Below are 21482 nucleotides of genomic sequence, written 5' to 3'. Positions count from 1 at the left end.
TTGTACAAATTTATGGAGTATTTGTGCAATTTGTTAATGCATTGACTGCATAGTGACGAAGTCACTCTGCAACTTGGTATCCATCACCTGAACAACATATATTGGTATCACACCATTTTGGTATCCATACCACTCTGTGGTATCCATCAGCTGAATAACATACATTGCACCCATTAATTAATCTCTCATCACACCCTTCTCCCACCTTCTCACCCTTCTGTTTCTATCATTCCACTCTCTACAGTCATGTGTACAGATTTCTTAGCACTCACTTACGAGTGAGAACTTGCGGTATTTGACTTTCTGTGCCTGACTTGTTTCATTTAAGATAATGATTTCCAGTTCTACTCAGGTTGCTGCAAAAGACATGATTTCATTCTTTTTTATGGCTGAATAGTATTTTATTGTATAGATACACCCCATTTTCTTTATCAATTTCTCCAATGATAGACTCTTAGGTTGATTCCATATCTTTGCTATTGGGAATAGTACTCATTTCAACAAGAATGATAATCATTACAGAGAATGAGTTAAAATGTTAACTGGTCATTTAAATGTTTTCCTGATATTTCATTAATTATAATTTTGAGTTTTTAAAAGTTCTACTTTTAGTTGTTTCAGCCTCACAAATGTGGAGTAATTAAACTCCAGATCGGTCATATTCCAGCCAGGAACAGTTTACTGCATGGGTTAGGGTTGGTATATTCTATTTTGTTAGTTTATTTTTTTAATGTTAACTTTTTCTGGAGAAAATTTGGAAAAGTAAATATTCTAGAATCTTTAAAATATGCTTTGCATATGCATGGACACAAAGAAAAGAAGAGAAGACACTGGGGCATTTTGAGGGTGGAGGGTGGGAGGAGGTTGAGGATTGAAAAACTACCTATTGGCTATTATGATGATTCTCTGGATGACAAGATTAACTGTACACCAGACAAACTCCCACAACAGACAATCTACCCATGTAACAAACCTGCACCTGTACCCCTGGAACCTAAAATAAAAATTGAAAATAAAAATAAATAAAATGTGCTTTGCAAATTACAGAAAAGCATACATAATTTCAAATGGATCATTTTTGTTCAGCTGTGTCACCTAACATTTAAAGGAATAATCGGCTATAGTAACAAGCTGCTAAAATGATCAGATGTTTATAGGATTATAGGCAAGGATGGTATCTTTAATTCCACCTTTTGAAGCTCACGGACCCAAAAAGTAGGAATCTAACTTAGAATTTTTAAAAAAATACACAGATTTGATCTTGACAAATTATGACTGTATTAAATTATCACATGTAACCTGTATATGTACATCTATGATATATAAATAAAAATAATTAAAAAAAATAAAACTAAGATTTCAAGTTCACCAAAAGTGATTAAAATATGTCTATAAAAATAAATTACTGACTCAAAATAACTTCTCAATAACAAGACCTATAGGTTAAAGATGTCTTTAGAATCCCACAACCTTTACATGATGCAATAGTTCTCAAATTCTTATCTACTCCAATGTATTTAAGGGACACCACTTACTCCAACCAGTAATAATGACTTGTTACAGTAGGGACTGAAGAGGAAAGCAGAGATTCTCCACAAATAGGGTTTTGCTATAACCTTATTTTCTGTAAGAATTACTGATAGTGTTTCAAGTTTTACCTTTACTTAAGCTACAGTAAATCTTTTACTTGTATTCGATTACGTTTAATCATAAATAACCATCTCTGATCCGTTATCCTGTTGTAAAGAAATGAGGAATCAATTCAAACCTTAAAGAATTTTCCCAAAGCCAAATAATCCAACCCATCAGAGCAGTTGAAAACAACACATTGCTTGGCTACAGCTTTTGCTAAATCCTTGGTAGTTTCAGTCTTCCCAGTGCCAGCTGGACCCTCAGGTGCTCCTCCAAGGTGCAAATGAAGGGCTCCAAATAAGGTTCTGAAACATATGAAACAGATATTCTTGGTAAAATAATGTGATTTTTTTCCATGCATATGCCAAGAAGAAAAAAAGGTTAAATTGAGAACCAAACCTCCCACTTCTCTTTGATAATTTCTTCCTTCCCAGTAACCTCTGAAAATCTGATAGTTCATTACTTCATCTGTTGTTATCTTTTATTTCTGAATAGCTGTATATATGCCACATTGAGAACAAATTCACTTTTGAAATTTAATGTTTATTTCTGGCCAATATGAAGAATTCAGCTGACCGTGAATACCCTAATTCCCCAACTATAAGCATACGGAAATGTTACAGAAAAGAAAACAAATAATAATTTAAAATACATGGCCATTTTTGAAAGAAGGAAAGGAAAATTACCAATGAAGAGGTAACGCAAAGCTGGAGAAGTAATTAGACACGAAAAGATTGTTTCGGGATTGGTATATAAATAAATGAGTGTATTTATGCTCAGATAGAAACAGAAACTAAACCCTCAGAAGTGAACAAGGTGGGGAGCTGGAATGGATTCACCTGTATAAATCTAGAAGTCCTGACAGGCTACCTTGTCTCTAAATGGAAACTAAAATCACTCCAGCAACCTACTGGAGAGAGACAAAGAAGAGTCAATTATGGAAGAGATAAGGAAGCCTAACCTTTGTGCAGGGCCTGATGAAAAGCCGGTATCATTCATGCAGAGAAAAAGAGGCCCAAATTTCTACTAGTCATGGGCACATTAATCCAAACTGATAAATTAACATTTTGTTCTGAACCAGAGAAAACTCTAGAGTCCTCCTCAGAGATAAATATGAAACTGCTCCTTACGGACACCTCCACAGGTGACAACATGCAAGACTGCATGGGGAAACAACTATTACTAAAACGAGCTCACACTTCAAACAGGAGAGAGATCACTTAGGAGTCAGACTTGCTGCGTGGCCAACGCAAATGGACAAAGGCTGGGAGCGTTATTATATAAATGGAGTCCTACCCTCTACGGTATCCTGGTTGTCTTTTAAATGAGACTTTAAATATAAACCAACGGACACCAGAAAATTGTGAGAGAGAAAAAGAGAAGCCAATTTTATAAATGAGACAATTTGAAACTCTAGCCATAAAAAACATAATGTAAAAACTCAGTGAACAAGTCAAATAGCAGAATAAACATGAGGAACAAAAAATTATGTACCAAAAATTACTCAGAGACACAGAGATTGAATGTAAGAAAAGTTAAGAGACACAGAAGGAAGAAAATGGGAAAGAAGCAAAATTTAAACAGCAGAAGTTGATAATTTTTTAGAAACCAAGAAAAACATGAATGGTAAAAGGCCCAAACAGGATAAATAAAAACTAATCTACATCTACAGTGAACATCAACAATAAAGAGAAATCTTAAAAGTGAAAACAAAAAAAATTACCTACAAAAGAAGAAAAATAACGGAGACTTATCAGCAGAAACAATGGATGCCAGGAGACTAATGAATTTCAAGGGCTGAGGGAAAATTCCGATATATCTACATTTCTATACCTAGCTAATCTGTCATTTCATAATTGATCAAAGACACACAAGGAAGCATTTTTAGACAAAGACTGATAGAGCTCACTACTTGCAGAGCCTACCTGGAACAATAACTAAAGACATTGCCTAGTAAGGGGAAGAAAATTAAACCAAAAGTAAGGCAAAGCATGAAGCACTGGTAAGTAAAGAAAATGATAAAATTTTTGCTAAAGCTGCATATTAATAGTAAACAATACGTAAACAGGGTTCTTTCTTAAACTTTTGGCTAAATCCCCAAGCTGAGAACAGTAAATACCAGCTCATCTCATCTTATAGATGGTGAAGTTGGTTTGGAACATTAGCTATGATCAGGGCCTATAAAAATTAGATAAGAAGACTGTGAGTAATCAGGAGTGAGGATTTCTCTGGAAATAATCATTGGTGTGTTGTGTTTTTCACCTTTCTCTGTATGGTAGAATAGAGAGCAGCACTTTTCCTTCTCCCAAGCTAACTAAGGGGCCTTTGGGACTACTCAGAAAGCTTGGCACACCATCTGCCTTTTGGATTTTCTAGAGCACTGAAACTGAGTTCTGACTCACAACCTAAACATTTCAAGCTGAAAAGATACCTGGAGCTTCTCCTCATGGCAGAATGGGAGAAAAGAAAAAGAGACGTATGTTCCCACTGCTGGAAAAGCCAATGAGTGCCTATCATCTGGCGAGGTCCAGATCCGGAGAACCAGATTTGAGTCACACTGAACCGAACCCTTTCAGGAGGCCCAGCTGAAACAGGAGAAAACTCCAAAGAGGCTGGGTGTGTGGTAAGCCTGAGAGGCTGAAGCAAAAGCCAGCTGCAGCCAGCCTGAGAAGGCATTTTCCACAGGTAAGAATCCAGTCACTGGAGGGGCTTTAAGGAGCCCACATAAACAACCCTTGGATGATCTGCACATTTGGGCTTCTGCCATCATTAAACAGCCAAGAGAAGTCAACACACAAGACACTTGTCACATATAAACCTACTTCTCTCTTTGTTTTCTCTCCTTTAACCTCCAATACTGGGAGAAGCAAAAGATAAGCTACTGAGGGATGAAAGCAAGGATAGGGATTAAAATAGCTAAAAACGGACCACGTCCATTTTCCAAATTCAGGCTCTCAGCCTGAGTCAGGCTTGTGCTGAAGGAGAAGGAAGTTTTAAATTGGATGAGAGCTATTAGTATTGATATTAGATGTAAGTGGACTTTTATTATTTTTAAAAATGACACTTATAATTAGTATTTTAGAGTGACCAGAAAAGCTAGGGAATCTATCCTAGATTTTATTCAGGAATGAGAACTATTTATTTATAGAGCAACTTTTAGAAAAACAGTAATAAGAAAGAATAGAATTGTTCTCTGCTTGTATCCTAAAACTGGTTTATTCAATAAACTAATTAAAATGACTAATTTTCTGAAAAAAAAGTTAAAAAAAGTTTAATATTTGACAATAATCTGGAATATGATGAGATAGGAACCTGGAATTAAAGTAGTTGAAGCCTTTTTATTATTCAGAAACAGAATAGAGGTATTAACTTTAGGCTTTATTAAGTCAAACAGGCATTGTTTAAATGTAAGATAACCTTTAAAAGAATAGAAACAGCATCCTATATCATTGCCCATATCATATCCCATGTTATATCCATATCAAATGAGGTAAATGAATAAAGAAAACTCAATCACTTAATACAAGAGAGGACAGGAGAAAAACAGAGCAAAACAAACTACAATGTCAAACTTGGAGAATATAAAGCACAAAATAAGACGATTTAAATAAGTCCAAATAGTTTATGAATCATATTAAATGTAAATGTGTTAAACTCACTAATCAAAGAATACAGAGCCCCTCTTCATTTTCATTTGGCTAAGTCTCCTTATTCTTCAATATTAGATCTTCTAATATAAGATCTCCATCCAGATTTTTTTTTGTTTGTTTGTTTTTTGTTGTTGTTGTTTGTTTGTTTGTTTTTGAGACAGAGTCTCACTCTGTCACCCAGGCTGGAGTGCGGTGGTACGATCTCGGCTCACTGCAACTTCCACATCCCAGGTTCAAGTGATCCTCCTGCCTCAGCCTCCTAAGTAGCTGGAATTATAGGTACCCACCACCACACCTGGCTAATTTTTGTATTTTTAGTAGAGATGGGGTTTCACCATGTTGGCCAAGCTGGTTTCCATCTCCTAACCTTGTGATCTGCCCATCCTGGACTCCCAAAGTGCTGAAATTACAGGTGTGAGCCACTGTACCTGGCCCCAGATCTTTTATTAACAATTTACTTCTCAGAGCATTCCCCCATGAACTTCCATTCCCCTCTGGATTACATATATCTGTAGCACCTAATGTTTACCTCTAATATTTCATTCATTACACTGTATTGTAATTGTTTTTTAAACTGTCTTTCCCATCTGATTGAAAAAATTTAAATACAGAAACTTTATATCTTTTCTCTATTAAGAGCACTACTAGAGTATGTGGTATATACTAGCTAATCAATAAATCTTCTTGGATTGATAAATGAAATTTAAAAATTATTTTTCTCTCATAGTTACATGGCGGATATTCACATGTAATGTTGACTGTAGAGGGATTCCTATATTGTAAATCCATAAAGACTTCAACTGGGTACAGGGTACAGCTGTAAGCAATTGCACTGGTGTTAGATCCTGTATGGGTTCTTCAAGTGATAGGGCCTGCCCCTATGCCATACAATTGGCATGATGTCAAAGAAGATTCCAGTAAAACTGCACTGTTCTTGGCCTTAATTCTGAACCACTGACCCTGATTCATTTGCTACTCCATCAATAGTCCTACCAGGCCAATGAGGAAGACCAGACATTCAGCACTATCCTCTCTCTGAAAAACATTTTAAATAAAACATGTGAACAGGCTTACTGTTTACAAAAAAAATTACAATTCTTTTTTTCATTTTGTTTTGATGGAGTCTTGCTCTGTCACCCACGCTGGAGTGTAGCAGCGCAATCTTGGCTCACTGCAACCTCTGCCTCCCGGGCTCAAGTGCTCCTCCTGCCTTAGCATCTGGAGTAGCTGAGATTACAGGTGCGTACCACCACACCCCACTAATTTTTGTGTTTTTAGTAGAGACAAGGTTTCACTATGTTGGCTAGGCTGCTCTCAAACTCCTAACCTCAAATGATCTGCTTGCCTTGGTCTCCCAAAGTGCTAGGATTACAGGCTTAAGCCATCGCGCTTGGCCAAAACATTTACAATTCTAATCATTCTCTAGAACAATATAATTTAAAACTGCCTTTCAGTTTATAGATATTCGCTACATTTTATTAAATGCCTGCTATATGCCAGAAACGAGTTGGTGCTGGGGGAGAGGGAAAAATAGGGCATAATCTTTGCCCAAGAAAAGACTACAATAAAGAATATCAGATATAAAAAATATATTTTCAATCCTTTATGAGTGTTATGATAGAAGAAGATAAATGGTGTGATGTGAATCACTGAGGAGAGATTCTTAATGTAGGGAATGTCAGAGAAAGGCTACCTGTAAAAGGTAATGTTCCAAAGGATTAAGTTGGAGTAAGTTATATTTATTGAGGAACAAAAGAAAGGGAGAGAACTTGCCAGGAGAATGAGAGACTGTGTGCACAGGTGGTGAGTGAAGAAGTAGAATGGTATGTTTAAGAAAGAGTTTGATGAAATACTGAGGTCAATAGACAGATTATACTGTACCTCATATGCTAAATTAGAACTTAAAAAATTGGGAAGATACTTAAATAGCTAATAGGATGGTGCTACTAGAGCCAACGAGAAGAAAACAGTGTTGAATAGAACCTTCCTCTCTTGGCTATATCAGCCATATGAAGGAAACTTATACCAAAACTTCTAATTTCCCACTCCATCCATATTGTACTTAGGAGGTAAAATCCTGACATAAATGGAACCCTGTTTAAGTAATGATTGGAGTCACTGTGTGGCTCTTATTCCCCATCTGCAACTGGATGAATTGGACCCACTATTCTTTCTCTTAGATTCAGTTCTTCAGCCATATAGAAAGCATGCTTAGCTTTAAGAAGCAGGAAATAGTTATCTTAAACTAGGCTACCATCTTCAATCCAGATTATACACGAGAGCTCTGAATTGAGGGTCAGATCACTGCTCAGCCACTTATAAACTAAGACTTTATTTTTCATTACTTTAGCTCTTTAGGTGCTCTGAAAGGAAGAAAAATGTAGATTCAAAATCCCTAAAACACATTTAAGAAACACTTCTAAAATAAAATCAGATCTTTGACAAAGGAGCAGAGCAATTTTATGGAGAACAGACAGTTTTCAACAATTAGTGCTGAAACCACTGGAAAAAGGGAATTGAGATACAAAATTAATTCAAAGTGGATCACAGACTTAAATGTAAAACTTAAAACTGTATACAACTTCTAGAAGACATCAAGGAAAATTTAGGTGATGTCACCATATGATGACTTTTTAGATATAATGCAAGAAGTATAATTCATGAAAGAAAACTTGAAAAACTGGACTTCATAAAGATAAAAATTCTCTGTGAAAGACACTATTTCTTTTCTTTCTTTTCTTTTTTTTTTTTTAGCAGAGCAGAGCAGAGCAGAACAGAAGAGAAATTCCCCCATTCCCCACCACCAGAAATGCCAGGCAACCATCAAGTGATGGTAGGCAGTTGTTAACCTTCTCTCTAAAATAAGAATTGGTCACAGCCAACTCAAGGGAGAGGCAGTCTTACAATAAACAGAAACACCTGGCTGGGCACAGTGGCTCACACCTGTAATTCCAGCACTTTGGGAAGCCAAGGAAGGTGGATCATTTGAGGCCAGGAGTTTGAGACCAGCCTGAACAAAATGGTAAAACCCCATCTCTACTAAAAATATGAAACTTAGCCAAACATGGTGGTGCATTCCTGTAATCCCAACCACTTGGGAGGCTGAGGCAGGAAAATCGCTTGAACCCTGGAGACAGAATTTGCAGTGAATCGAGATTGAGCCACTGCACTCCAGTCTGGGTGACAGAGTGAGACGGACAAGAAAGAAAAGAAAAGAAAAGAAATAAAAGAAAAGGAAAGGAAAGGAAAGAAAGAAAGAAAGAGAAAGAAAGAAAAGGAAGGAAGGAGAAAGAAAGAAAGAAAGAAAGGAAGGAGAAAAGAAAAAGAAAGAAAGAGAGAGGAGAGAGAGAGACAGAGACAGAGACAGAGAGAGACAGAGAGAGAGAAAGAAAAACATCTGAAGCTGGTGATCAGCAGCTTCCCAATAAGATCTCAGGAGTTGGGTGAGTGGACTCACAAATGCATACTAAGAGAGGCAAAATAGCAGAGTTTGACTGGTATATGTTCTCCTAGGGACATTCAGCTGGTAAGGGAAGCACACCTCAAGTGAGCATAGGTAAAACTCTAGTAAGCACACTGCACATGCTCCCCTACCAAGTGCTGGCAGGCCACTGCACAAGTGGATAGCCTACCCCAAGGGAAGAGTCAAAGGAGAATGAACACAAGAACACAGAAGCATGTCAATTCAAAAGGTCCAACTGAGCACTTGTCTTTCAAGTTGCCCACTTGGCTCTCTTCCAAGTGTACTATCCTTCCTTTTGTTTCTGCTCTAGGCCTTTTCAATAAACTTTTACTCCTGTTCCAATACTTGCCTCAGTATCTCCTTTTGCCTTATGCCCTTCATTCGAATTCTTTCTTTGAGGAGGCAAGAATTGAGGTTGCTTCAGACCTTCATGGATTCACCATGACATGATGGCTTTATCATGGCTTACTACTGCCTCAACTCCTGGGCTCAAGTGATCCTCCTGCCTCAGGCTTCAATGTAGCTAGGACTAAAGGTGTGCAACACCATACGGTGCCATTTAAAAAAAAATTTTGTAGAGATGGGGCTTTGCTATGTTGCCCAGGCTGGTCTTGAATTCTTGGTGTCAAGTGATCCTCCTCCCCTGGCCTCCTTAAGTGCTGGGATTACAGGTGTGAGCCACTACCCTCAGTCAAAAGACACTAGGCAATAAAAACACAAGCCACATGATAGAAGGAAATATTTCCAGAAATACATATCAGATAAAGGACTTGTATTCAAAATATACAAAGGACACTTAAAACTCAACAAAAGAAGAACAACCCAGTTACCAAAGTGGGCAAAAGATCTGAACTAACACCTCACCAAAGGAGATATCCATAGAAAAATACGCATATGAAAAGATGCTCAACAACATATATCATTAGGGAATAGCAAAATAAAGCACAATGAGATGCCACTACACATCTACTAGAATGGCTAAAATCAAAAGTATTGACAACACCAAATGTTGGCAAGATGTGGGACAACAGAAACTCTCATTCACTGCTGGTGGTAATGCAAATGAACTTCCAAAGTACAGCCACTTTGGGAGACAATCTGGCAGTTTTTCACAAAGCTAAACATAGCCTTAGTGCATGATCCAGCAATCATGCTCCTACTTATTTACTCAAATGAGTTGAAAACTTATGTTCACCCAAAAACCTAAACAAGAATATTTGCAGCTGCTTTATTTATAATCACTGAAACTTGGAAGCAACCAAGATGTCCTTCAACAGGTAAATGGATAGTGTTATGTGCATATACAGGTTTTTTTTTTTTTTTATTGCATTTTAGGTTTTGGGGTACATGTGATGAACATGCAAGATTGTTGCATAGGTACACACATGGCAGTGTGCTTTGCTGCCTTCCGTCCCCTCACCTGTATCTGTCATTTCTCCCCATGCTATCTCTTCCCACCTCCCCACCCCCCGCCCCTCCCCCATTTCCCCCCAACAGACCCCAGTGTGTAGTGCTCCCCTCCCTGTGTCCATGTGTTCTCATTGTTCAACACCCGCCTATGAGCGAGAATATACGGTGTTTGATTTTCTGCTCTTGTGTCAGTTTGCTGAGAATGATGGTTTCCAGGTTCATCCATGTCCCTATAAAGGACATGAACTCATCGTTTTTGATGGCTGCATAATATTCCATGGTGTATATGTACCACATTTTCCCTATCCAGTCTATCATCGTTGGGCATTTGGGTTGGTTCCAGGTCTTTGCTATTGTAAACAGTGCTGCAATGAACATTCGTGTGCACGTGTCCTTGTAGTAGAATGATTTATAATCCTTTGGATATATACCCAGTAATGGGATTGCTGGGTCAAATGGGATTTCTATTTTTAGGTCCTTGAGGAATCGCCACACTGTCTTCCACAATGGTTGAATTAATTTACATTCCCACCAACAGTGTAAAAGTGTTCCTATTTCTCCACATCCTCTCCAGCATCTGTTGTTTCCCGATTTTTTAATGATCGCCATTCTAACTGGTGTGAGATGGTATCTCAATGTGGTTTTGATTTGCATTTCTCTGATGACCAGTGATGATGAGCATTTTTTCATATGTTTGTTGGCCTCCTGTATGTCTTCTTTTGTAAAGTATCTGTTCATATCCTTTGCCCATTTTTGAATGGGCTTGTTTGTTTTTTTCTTGTAGATCTGCTTTAGTTCTTTGTAAATTCTGGATATCAGCCCCTTGTCAGATGGGTAGACTGCAAAAATTTTTTCCCATTCTGTTGGTTGCTGATCGACTTATGACCTATGTAACTTACGACCATTCGACTTTACGACCACAATCGCTAGCCATGACTGCTCTGCGTCTGGCAGCGCAAACGTTGCCCAGCTGGGCATACGACAGTGCGGACCAGCTTCCGGCAGCACTACCATCTCCGCGTGCACCATTTCAACTGTTATCCCAGACTCGGTACAGCAATTTGTGTTTTGTGTCTTGGATATTTTTCATCAAACCCCTCCCAAGATGTCTACAAAGAGGAAATTGTCTTTGTCTACACCTCAGCTTGCCAAGAAGGAAAGAAAGGCCATCGACCCCGACACGAAACTGAAGGTAATTAAGCAGTACGAAGGAGGAAAGAACGTGAATGTGATCGCACGTGATACGAAGTTATCACACTCGACTGTGTCGACGATTTTGAAAGATAAAGAATTAGTGAAGCTGTGAAAGGTTCTGCACCCATGCGATCAACAGTATAACAAAGCAACAAAGCGGGCCCATCCACGAAATGGAGAAATTGCTATACTGGAAGAAGAAAGAGAGGTGGAAGAAGAAAGAAGAGAAGCAGAGAAAAAAGAGGAAGAGCCAGAAAGAAAGTTCACCACTAAGGGATTATCAGATGGTTTATCTTTACTGAATAAACTTCTTATACATTTCGAAGCAATGGACCCAAACATCGAACGATTTGCAAGGACTGAACAGATGGCACACGATGTGTTTTGTCTGTATCGTGAAATTTATGAAGAAAAAAAGAAACATACAATTCAGACAAAGCTCACCATGTTTATGAAAAAACCAACTCTGGTAACCCCAACTGCTGCCTCAGGTGACGACATCAACGATCCGCAGCCAAGCACCAGTGGCCAACAAAATGTTTCGTACATGTTTATATATTTTGATATGTTTTGCAATTGAGAAAATGTTTCCTATGGTATTTTTTACACCTGTATTTTGTATTTTTGTATGCACCTGTATTTTGTAATTTTGTATGTTTTGCAAATATTAAACCAGTTGTACTGGTAATGCAGTGTTTTACTTAAACCTGACAAATGTAAAAATAAGAAAATGGTGTAGAGATGATACAAATGACATAAAATGAACAAAGAAAATTATGATATATAACAATAATGAAAGAAAATTATGATAAAATATGACTTAAAGATTTTTATAACATCATTTCACAGTACTGTACATATAGCCTACTCAACTTATGGCCAAATCGTGTTACAACCAGTCTGTCGGAACCAATTGTGGTCGTAAGTCAAGCACTAGCTGTAATAGAGTATTATTAATCAATAAAAATATATGTGTTATCAAGCTGCAAAAACACATGGAGGAACCTTAAATGCATATCGCTAAGTGAAAAGAGACAGTATGTATAATTTCAGGTACTATATAACACTGTATATATATGACAAAAAAAGCTCAGTGGTTGCCAGGGGTAGTGGGAAAGGGAAGAAGAAAATTACATATGGAGCATGGGGACATTTTTAGGGCAGTAAAATTATTCTTTAGTAGTAGATATATGATATTATGCATTTGTCAAAACCCACAGAACTCTACAACATAGTGGATCCTGATATAAATTGTATAAATTGTGGACTTTAGTTAACAGGCATGTATCAATATTGGTTTATCGACTGTAACAAATGTACCACATTAATGAAAGATGTTAACGGGAGAAACTGGGTGTGACAGAGAGGTTAAGAATTCTCTGTACTTTCTGCATAATTTTTCAGTAAATCTAAAATTACTCTTTAAAAAGTCTTTTTCTTTTTTAAACAGAGTCTCACTCTGTTGCCTAGGCTGGAGTGCAGCGGCACCACCTTGGCTCACTGCAGAGTCCACCTCCTGGGTTCAAGTGATTCTCCTACCTCAGCCTCCTGAGTAGCTGGACTACAAGTGCATGCCACCACACCCAGCTAATTTTTATATTTTCAGTAGAGATGGGTTTTCACCATGTTAACCAGGCTGGTCTCAAATTCCTGGGCTCAAGTGATCCACCCACCTCATCCTCCCAAGGTGCTTGGATTACAGGCCTGAGCCACCACACCAGGCCAAACAATTCAATTACAAAATGGGCAAAAGGAAGAGAAGAGACTTTTTAAAGGAAGATAATTAAATAAATATATTTAATTCAATTAAATGAGTAGGGTTTACTGTGTGGCTACATATGAAGAAGTGAGAAAGAGTTGAGGACAAAGCAAGGTATTTGTAGAGATGACTGGGTTGATAGCCACTGCCATTTCCTGAGGTGGGACTAGGGAAGGTTGAGTGAATTTAGGAGGTTAAATGGTACATTTGCTTTTAGAAGAAATGTAAATAAATGTAAGTACCTGTGAGATATCAAATGGTGATATCAAGTAAGCTCATGTATAGCAAAAGCTTATAGAAGAGACCTTGGCCAGAGGTAGAGATATGGGGTCTTCAAGATGTAGGCCATTAAAACATGGGACTTGGATAAGAACATTCAGGAAATCACAAAGCATGAGACAAATCACCACATGAAAACAGAACTCTAGAAAATTCAGTGTTTCTAGCCCATTCTCATGGATGAATATTGTGAAAATGACCATACTGCCAAAAACAATCACAGATTCAATGCAATTCCCACATCAAAATACTATGGTCATACTTCACAGAACTAGAAAAAACAATCCTAAAATTCATATGGAACTAAAAGAGTCTGCATAGCAAAAACAAAAAACAAAAAACAAAAAACAAAACAACAACAAAAACAAACAAACAAACAAACAAACAAACAAACAAAAAACCAACTAAGCAAAAAGAACAAATCTGGAGGCATCACATTACCCAACTTCAAACTACACTATAAGGTCATAGTTACTAAAACAGTATGATACTAATATAAAAATAGGCACATAGACCAATGGAACAGAGCAGAGAACCCATAAACAAAGCCAAATACTTACAGTTAAATGATCTTCAACAAAGCCAACAAAATGGTCAAGTGGGGAAAGGACCCCCTATTCAACAAATGGTGCTGGGATCATTGGTAAGCCACATGTAGAAGAACGAAACAGGATCCGCTGCTCTCATCTTATACAAAAATCAACTCAAGATGGATGAAAGACTTAAATCTAAGACATGAAACCATAAAAATTCTATAAGGTAACATTGGAAAAAACATTCTAGACATTGGCTTAGGCAGAGTTCATGACCAGGAACCCAAAAGCAAATGCAATAAAAACAAAGATAAATAGATGGGACTTAATTCAACTAAAAACCATCTTCACAACAAAAGAAATAATCAGCAGAGTAAACAGACAATCCAGAGTGGGAGAAAATATTTGCAAACTATGCATCTGACAAAGGACTAATATCCAGAATCTATGAGGAACCCAAATCTTGAAGAAAAAATAGAATCCCACAAAAAAGTGGGTTAAGCACATGAATAGACAGTTCTCAAAAGATGTACAAATGGCCAACAAACATATGAAAAAATGCTCAACATCACTAATGATCAGGGAAATACAAATCAAAACCACAATGTGATACCACTTTATTCCTGCAAGAATGGCCTTAATTTTAAAATTAAAAAAAATAGATGTTGGCATGGATGTGGTAAAAAAAAAAGGAACACTTTTACATCACTGGTAGGAATGTAAACTAGTGTAACCACTATAGAAAACAGTATGAAGATTCCTTGAAGAACTAAAAGTAGATCTACCATTTGATCCAGCAATCCCACTCCTGGGTGCCTATCTAGAGGAAAAGAAGTCATTATATGGAAAAGACACTTGCACACAAATCTTTATAGCAGCACAATTCGCAATTGCAAAAATATAAAACCAGGCCAAATGCCCATCAATCAACAAGTAGATCAAGAAAATACACACACACACACCACGGAATACTACTCAGCCATAAAAAGGAAGAAAACAATGGCATTTACAGCAACCTGGATGCAGTTGGAGACCATTATTCTAAGGGAAGTAACTCAGGAATGGAAAACCAAACATTGTATGTTCTCACTTATAAGTGGAAACTAAGCTATAAGAACACAAAGGCATAAGAGTGGCACAGTGGACTTTAGGGACTTGGGGAGAAGGGTGAGAGTGGGGTGAGGGATAAAAGACTACACATTGGGTACAGTGTACATTGCTCAGGTGATGGGTGCACCAAAGTCTCAGAAATCACCACTTAAGAACTTAACCATGTAACCAAATACCACCTGCTCCCATAAAACTATTGAAATAAAAAATAAATTTTAAAAAGAAAATGCAGTGTCTCAAGGGAATAATAAAATGACTCAAATGATCCGAGGAAAAGTCAGAAAATTTCAGGAAGAAAGGCGGGATGAACAGGTCAACAAAAAGTGACACCTACTAATACTTAGAGTTCTAGCATTGAGAGGAGGAAGCCCACAGAGAAAGAGAAAATGAAGACAAAGGTGAGAGGAAAATTAACGGTCTAGGAAAAAATAAAATGGGCTAAATTTACAGTATGGAAGACAATTTGGTATTTTTAAATAAATCAATGGTATAGGAGTCAGGGAAAGTTATTTCCAATAGATCCTTAAATTAAAGAGTTTACCTGTAACATCTATCTGTGAGTGGAGTAATAACCAGCCTAGGGGAATTACCTAGATATTCATATCCATATCTCAAACCAGCATTGATCATTTTTGTTTCTAAATGATTTTCCTAGGATAAATCAGATAAAATGAAGTTACTTTAAACAAAATTGTAAGTAATATGAAAGCTCAAGCTCTTTAATAAGTAATAACTATAATATAGACATCTTTAAAATTCACTTTTCAGGTGTCATTTGATTCCATGGCAGAATTCATTATGTAGTTTCCATGAATGAATAATTGAAATCACTGACTTTAAGTTTTCCCCTAGAACGTTTTAGAATTTGTCCCTTACTTGTTCCACATTTTTAATCATTGTGTGTTCACAATAGAGCAGATTTTTTTTTTTTTTTTTGAGACAGAGTTTCGCTCTTGTTACCCAGGCTGGAGTGCAATGGCGCGATCTCGGCTCACCTCCACCTCCACCTCCCGGGTTCAGGCAATTCTCCTGCCTCAGCCTCCTGAGTAGCTGGGATTACAGGCACATGCCACCATGCCCAGCTAATTTTTTGTATTTTTAGTAGAGATAGGGTTTCACCATGTTGACCAGGATGGTCTTGATCTCTTGACCTCGTGATCCACCCGCCTCGGCCTTCCAAAGTGCTGGGATTACAGGCGTGAGCCACCGCGCTCGGCTAGAGCAGATGTTAATCATCATTTAACAGATGAGGAAACTGATGCTTAAAGAGAATAAGTAACTTGCCCAAGGTTACACATCTGGTAAGGGGAGAATCTGGCATCTGAAATGATTCCACCATCTGAGCTTCTAACTCAGTACTAAACACGCTGCTCCTCAATTTATTTCCCAGGATGCTAGTTCCCGCCTCTTCTTTCCTCCCATCCCATGCCTCCCAAGACTTCCACAAAAGCCTATATTATGAAAACTATGCACCTGTCTCTGCCCATACCCAATAGGCCCTATCTTGCCCACTGTACTAACTGGTTCCTGCCCTGCTTGCATTCCCCATCATGATTACCATTATCATCCACCCGGATGCCCTGGTAAAAACCATGTTTCTGGCTTCTTCAACTATCGATGAGAAGAAAGTTTTTTTCCCCCTGAGACAGGACCTCATTCTGCCACCCAGGCTGGAGGGCAGTTAGGCAATCTTGGCTCACTGCAACCTCTGCCTCCTGGGTTCGAGCAATTCTCCCACCCCAGTCCCCAAGTAGTTGGGATTATAGGTGTGTCCCATCATGCTCAGCTAGTTTTTGTATTTTTAGTAGAGATGGGGTTTCAACATGTTGGCCAGGCTGGTCTTGAACTCCTGACCTCAAGTGATCTGCCTACCTTGGCCTCCCAAAGTGCTAAGATCACAGGCATGAGCCATCATGCCCAGGAATGAGAGGAAACTTTAATGACCAAATCAGACCGAAAGAGTTTGATTCATACGTACTTTAGATACATCAGGAACCTAAAAAAAATTTTTAAACTGACTAGTCCCAACATTGTGCAGATTTAGCAAACCTAGCAACTCATTTAAGATGAGTAATTTTTGTGTGTGTCTCTCTCTCTATATGTTTATATATAACTATACATTTGGATATAGATAAGGACACAGATATCAATACAGATGATATAGCTATCAGCAGCTTAATCTTCAATCTAAAGAAATGCTTATTTGGGTATACTCTGCCATCAGCAAAAGATCCTCGATTACTGCTACATTTCTCATGTGAGCCAGCAAGCACAAATTTAAAATTAAGAGCTGAAATTGCTGTGTAATAACATTCAGTGTTATCACTTACTTGCCAATAGTATCTAAGCTGACTTAACCATTCAAAGTCAGAGTCATCACTGACATTTTTTTTTACAAGTGATGCGAGGACATCTCTAGCATGGACATCCAGTACCACAAGTGCTCCCAGAGTTACACGGTTCTGCTTGGACAACTTGCCACGCACCAAAGTGACAATATCATCAATTTGTCTGTTACACATTTCCAAGTATTGCTCAAGAGCCTGAAAGAAAAGAAAATATTATTTCCCAGCGTGAGCAAAATTACTTTGTACAAAACATCCTGAACAAGTATATACCCAAATTATTATCTATATTTTGATCACAACTTTCTGTGTAACACAATTTAGAAATAATTTGTTTTTCTTACTACAAAGGTATTGGGTGAACAAGCTCAATCAGGCCAGATATAATGGATCTATGTAAATTGTGTCTACTCATTATCCTTTCCTTTTCTATTTCTCTATTCTCTGTGGTTTTCTTGGAGTTGTCAATCATATTGCCCTCCATGGCAATATGAAGGACGGGCTGGTGACTAAAGCAGAGCCAGTCATAGTTCTTCCTGGGGATTGCTGGGTAGATTGAGAGAACAAGTGCTTTTCACTAGGCTTGGTAGGCTGTGGATATACCAATTTAAAGTAACTACAAGCTGTAATCTGTTCTGCAGAATAAAGCCTACCAGAGCCTAGCAGAGACAGAGAGCAACAACAAAGGAGAGACCACAGATGGACATGGTAGCTCACACCTGTAATCCCAGCACTTTGGATCACCTGAGGTCAGGAGTTTGAGACCAGCCTGGCCAACATGGTGAAACCCCTTCTGTATCAAATATATCAAAATTTAGCTGCATGTGGTGGCATGTGCCTGTAATCTCAGCTACTCAGGAGGATGAGGCAGGAGAATTACTTGAACCTGGGAGGTGGAGGTTGCAATGAGCTGAGATGATGCCACTGTACTCCAGCCTGGGTGACAGAGTGAGATGAGAAAAAGCGAGATGAGAGAAAGCAAGGGGTGTGTGTGTGTGTGTGTGTGTGTGTGTGTGTGTGTGAGAGAGAGAGAGAGAGAGAGAGAGAGAGAGAGAGAGAGACTGACTCTGTCGAGAGAGAGAGTTTGTGGGGAGGGGGAAGAGAGAGAGAGAGAGAGAGGAGAGAGACGCCACAGCACAATGCAGCCTGGAGGTCCTGATTCCTACTCCTATTTGGATCCTATGAGTCCCTCTAGTACTCTCGCATAACCTTTCTGAAAAGTGTTTGTGCCTCTTGAAATATCAAGATGCTAATAAACAACATTGCACATTTTAGTTTATGATAAGCTAATGCCAGTTCTGAAGACCAGGCTTGCTTCTCTTTTCTGGTAGGTAAATCCAGTAAGTTAAAAAAGAGAAGAGGAATTAGGACAAAAATAAAATTACAGTCAACAAAAACCACTGTGCTTAAGAGAAGTATCAATATGCTCCAGTGGACTGATATGGCTTTTTCTACTCTAAAAACATTTTATAAAACAGTACACCAAGGAGTTTATTTCACTCTGTTACAGCCCCTGCTGAGTGGCAGCAATGAAACTAAAAGTGAGGGTTCCCAAGACTGAGAAAAAGCTTGAAAGTCAGAGATGAGGACCACAAGTTGTTTCAAGGGGCACTTTTCTTGTTTCCTGAAATACTTTATCTTTATTATTATTTTTAAGAAAGGTCATTTTTCAAAGGGTTGGTGCCTAAACACTATTTCATTTATATTATTTACATGGTTAATTTGCTATTAATTTTCTTCTTCAGCAGTAAAAAATAAACTTCTGTCCCACCCATGTTTAACCCACATGCAGGGAAACCCCAGGAGGCTGCACGTTCCTTGGTGGGCCCTTTTGGTGATGGAGAAATCCCTCTGTGTAAGGTGGTTGGTGAGTGGTAGCTTAAAAATAGAAAGACAAAATGAATTCTCTGGACTCACTGAGGAAAAAAAGAAAAATACACATGGGGACAGAAATCCAAGGGCCCAAAGATAAACTCAGGGGCTTATTGCTATTATGGAAACTTCTGCCCCAGTGCTCTGGTTTTCATGAAGAAACACCTTTTTCCTGAAAACCCTTGACTTCCTGTCCTACACACTATTTCTTCTTGTAGAGGAGAACTAGGTGACCTGTTGGTAAGTTAGAATGAATTAAACATGTGTCACTCAGTTCCTTACTCTTTGGAATCTATTTACAGAGAACATGCATCCTTCTCAAACCCCTGTTGAACAACACCTTAAAGACATTTCAAATTCCATGTTAAAAATATATCTGAAAATCATAATTTTAAACTACAGATCTATAAATACTAGGTTCCAGTTGACATGCTTGAAATCCTATCTCAGTGATACAACTGTTGCAATGAATGCAATCTTGGTTTTTAATTAATAATTACAATCCAATTAATATTAAATTCATATATCTAATATTAGAATGTTTACATATTTAAGACTAAGCATCATTTAAAATATCAATAATTATTATGTATTCAAAATCAATACATTAGAAATAAAAATAGTCACAGTAAATCAACTGGAGCCTTATCTATATAGGATAGTTTTATTCAAGGTGTAAAAGAGAATACTGTTATTTTACTTCCTGCTAATCTTTACGGTTTCTTAGTCCTATTATCACTCTATTTTTAAAGGCATAGAAGTATATATGACAAGAGTGAGGTTCTTGAACATCATTAACTCATATCATTAACTTTTATATACTGTGAGAGAAAGAAGCAGTGGTAATACTGAACATCTAGAGTCCAGTGAATTTTTCTGAACATTTGTGGGAAAATCTGACACACTAATTTAAACATGATTAAATAAACATGATTTAAATAAACATGATTTTAATAAATATGATTTAAACATAAATTTTGACATTACTGGTATAAATTTTCCTACATATTTGTTACATGTAAGTTTTATTTTAAAAATTTGTAATTTGGCTTGCAGCATAAGGTAAATTTTTGAGAGAACTGTATTTATTTTAGTTTTTAAAATAAGTATTCTAGCAATAGTAACTATTGAAAAAATGCTGCAAAAAATAAATAAAACCCTGAGGGTTAATACAAGCTTACCTTTATTCCCTTTGGAATAGCTGTTTGTACTTCTTTCGTCCAAAAGATTTGGGATACACAGAGAACAGTTTGCCCAGGCCAATCCCTTACCCAGTTAATTCGCTCATATTTTGTATAGGCAAAAATTGCATCCCCAATTACCTAATCAAAAAAGAATATGCTAAAAATCAACCACTTACTGAACAAGTTATACAACTGAAAGCTAAACTCCTAAACTAGATTAACTCATGCCACTCAATTTTTTACAACATTCTTAGACAGTTATACAAGACTCACTTAAACCATGTGATTATAGCTATTTATATTCAAGTTTAATCATATACCTATGAGCAAGGCAAACATATTATATAACATTTTATTTTGCTGATGTATTATCAATTTGTGTGAACCACAAGGTATCAAATACTCATTTGAACAATTTTAGCCAAAGGCATCCCACATACATTTGGATTAAACAAGCACGAGCAATTTTACTGCAAAATACAAATTAAAATAATTCCAAAATGAGATCCATCAAATTTATAGATGATTTTCTTATAATTTAATCCGATCTCTACTCAGCCATATGCATGTATGTAAATGCACACTTTGGCATCACACAATCTTTCTCAAGTTCCTCCTGTGTTTCCAGGCCTCATTCCCTCTCAGTCCTGTAGTTCGAAGCCCAAGGCAATGATGACAGAGACAGACGTACAATTCATTCATGGAGAGTCGAGGGCTGTAAAGTCAGGAAGTCTAATTTTGTACTTCACTACATATGTTCAGTGGACTGATACATCTCCTTTTCTACTAGCCATCGGTGGGAAACACACTAGTCTGTTAAATGCATCAACCAAAAATAGTGACATCTGTGAGATGGTATGTACTTTAATGTTTGAATTTCAGAAAAAATTGTTAAAGTTAGATTTTTCTGAGAAATACCTAAGTATGGTTAAACCATTCTTGATTTTTAGTCTTGTTTGGATATTTACAGAATGGAACAATGAAAAAGGGCAGAGTTCTGGCTATTGATAATAAAGAAGTTTTTAAAAGGAGAAACAGCCACAGAAAGGGC

At 37.5% G+C, this 21482-nt stretch overlaps 1 protein-coding gene across 1 annotated transcript in view; it reads right to left on the bottom strand.

Annotated features, from left to right (window-relative positions):
* DNAH7 (dynein axonemal heavy chain 7) overlaps positions 1 to 21482 on the bottom strand; it is a 334446-nt gene that overhangs the window by 160969 nt on the left and 151995 nt on the right. Inside the window, exons 22-25 of the mRNA XM_003925707.3 lie at positions 20429 to 20569; positions 17361 to 17573; positions 15572 to 15681; positions 1769 to 1937 (exon numbers count right to left, since the gene is read on the bottom strand). Coding sequence (XP_003925756.1) covers positions 1769 to 1937; positions 15572 to 15681; positions 17361 to 17573; positions 20429 to 20569 — 633 coding nt within the window. The remainder of the gene's footprint in view (positions 1 to 1768; positions 1938 to 15571; positions 15682 to 17360; positions 17574 to 20428; positions 20570 to 21482) is intronic.

Source organism: Saimiri boliviensis, chromosome 5, assembly GCF_048565385.1.
Source record: "Saimiri boliviensis isolate mSaiBol1 chromosome 5, mSaiBol1.pri, whole genome shotgun sequence".
Taxonomy (NCBI): Eukaryota; Metazoa; Chordata; class Mammalia; order Primates; family Cebidae; genus Saimiri; species Saimiri boliviensis.
Note: the sequence above shows the minus strand (reverse complement) of the source record. Positions and strands in the feature narration are given on the sequence as shown.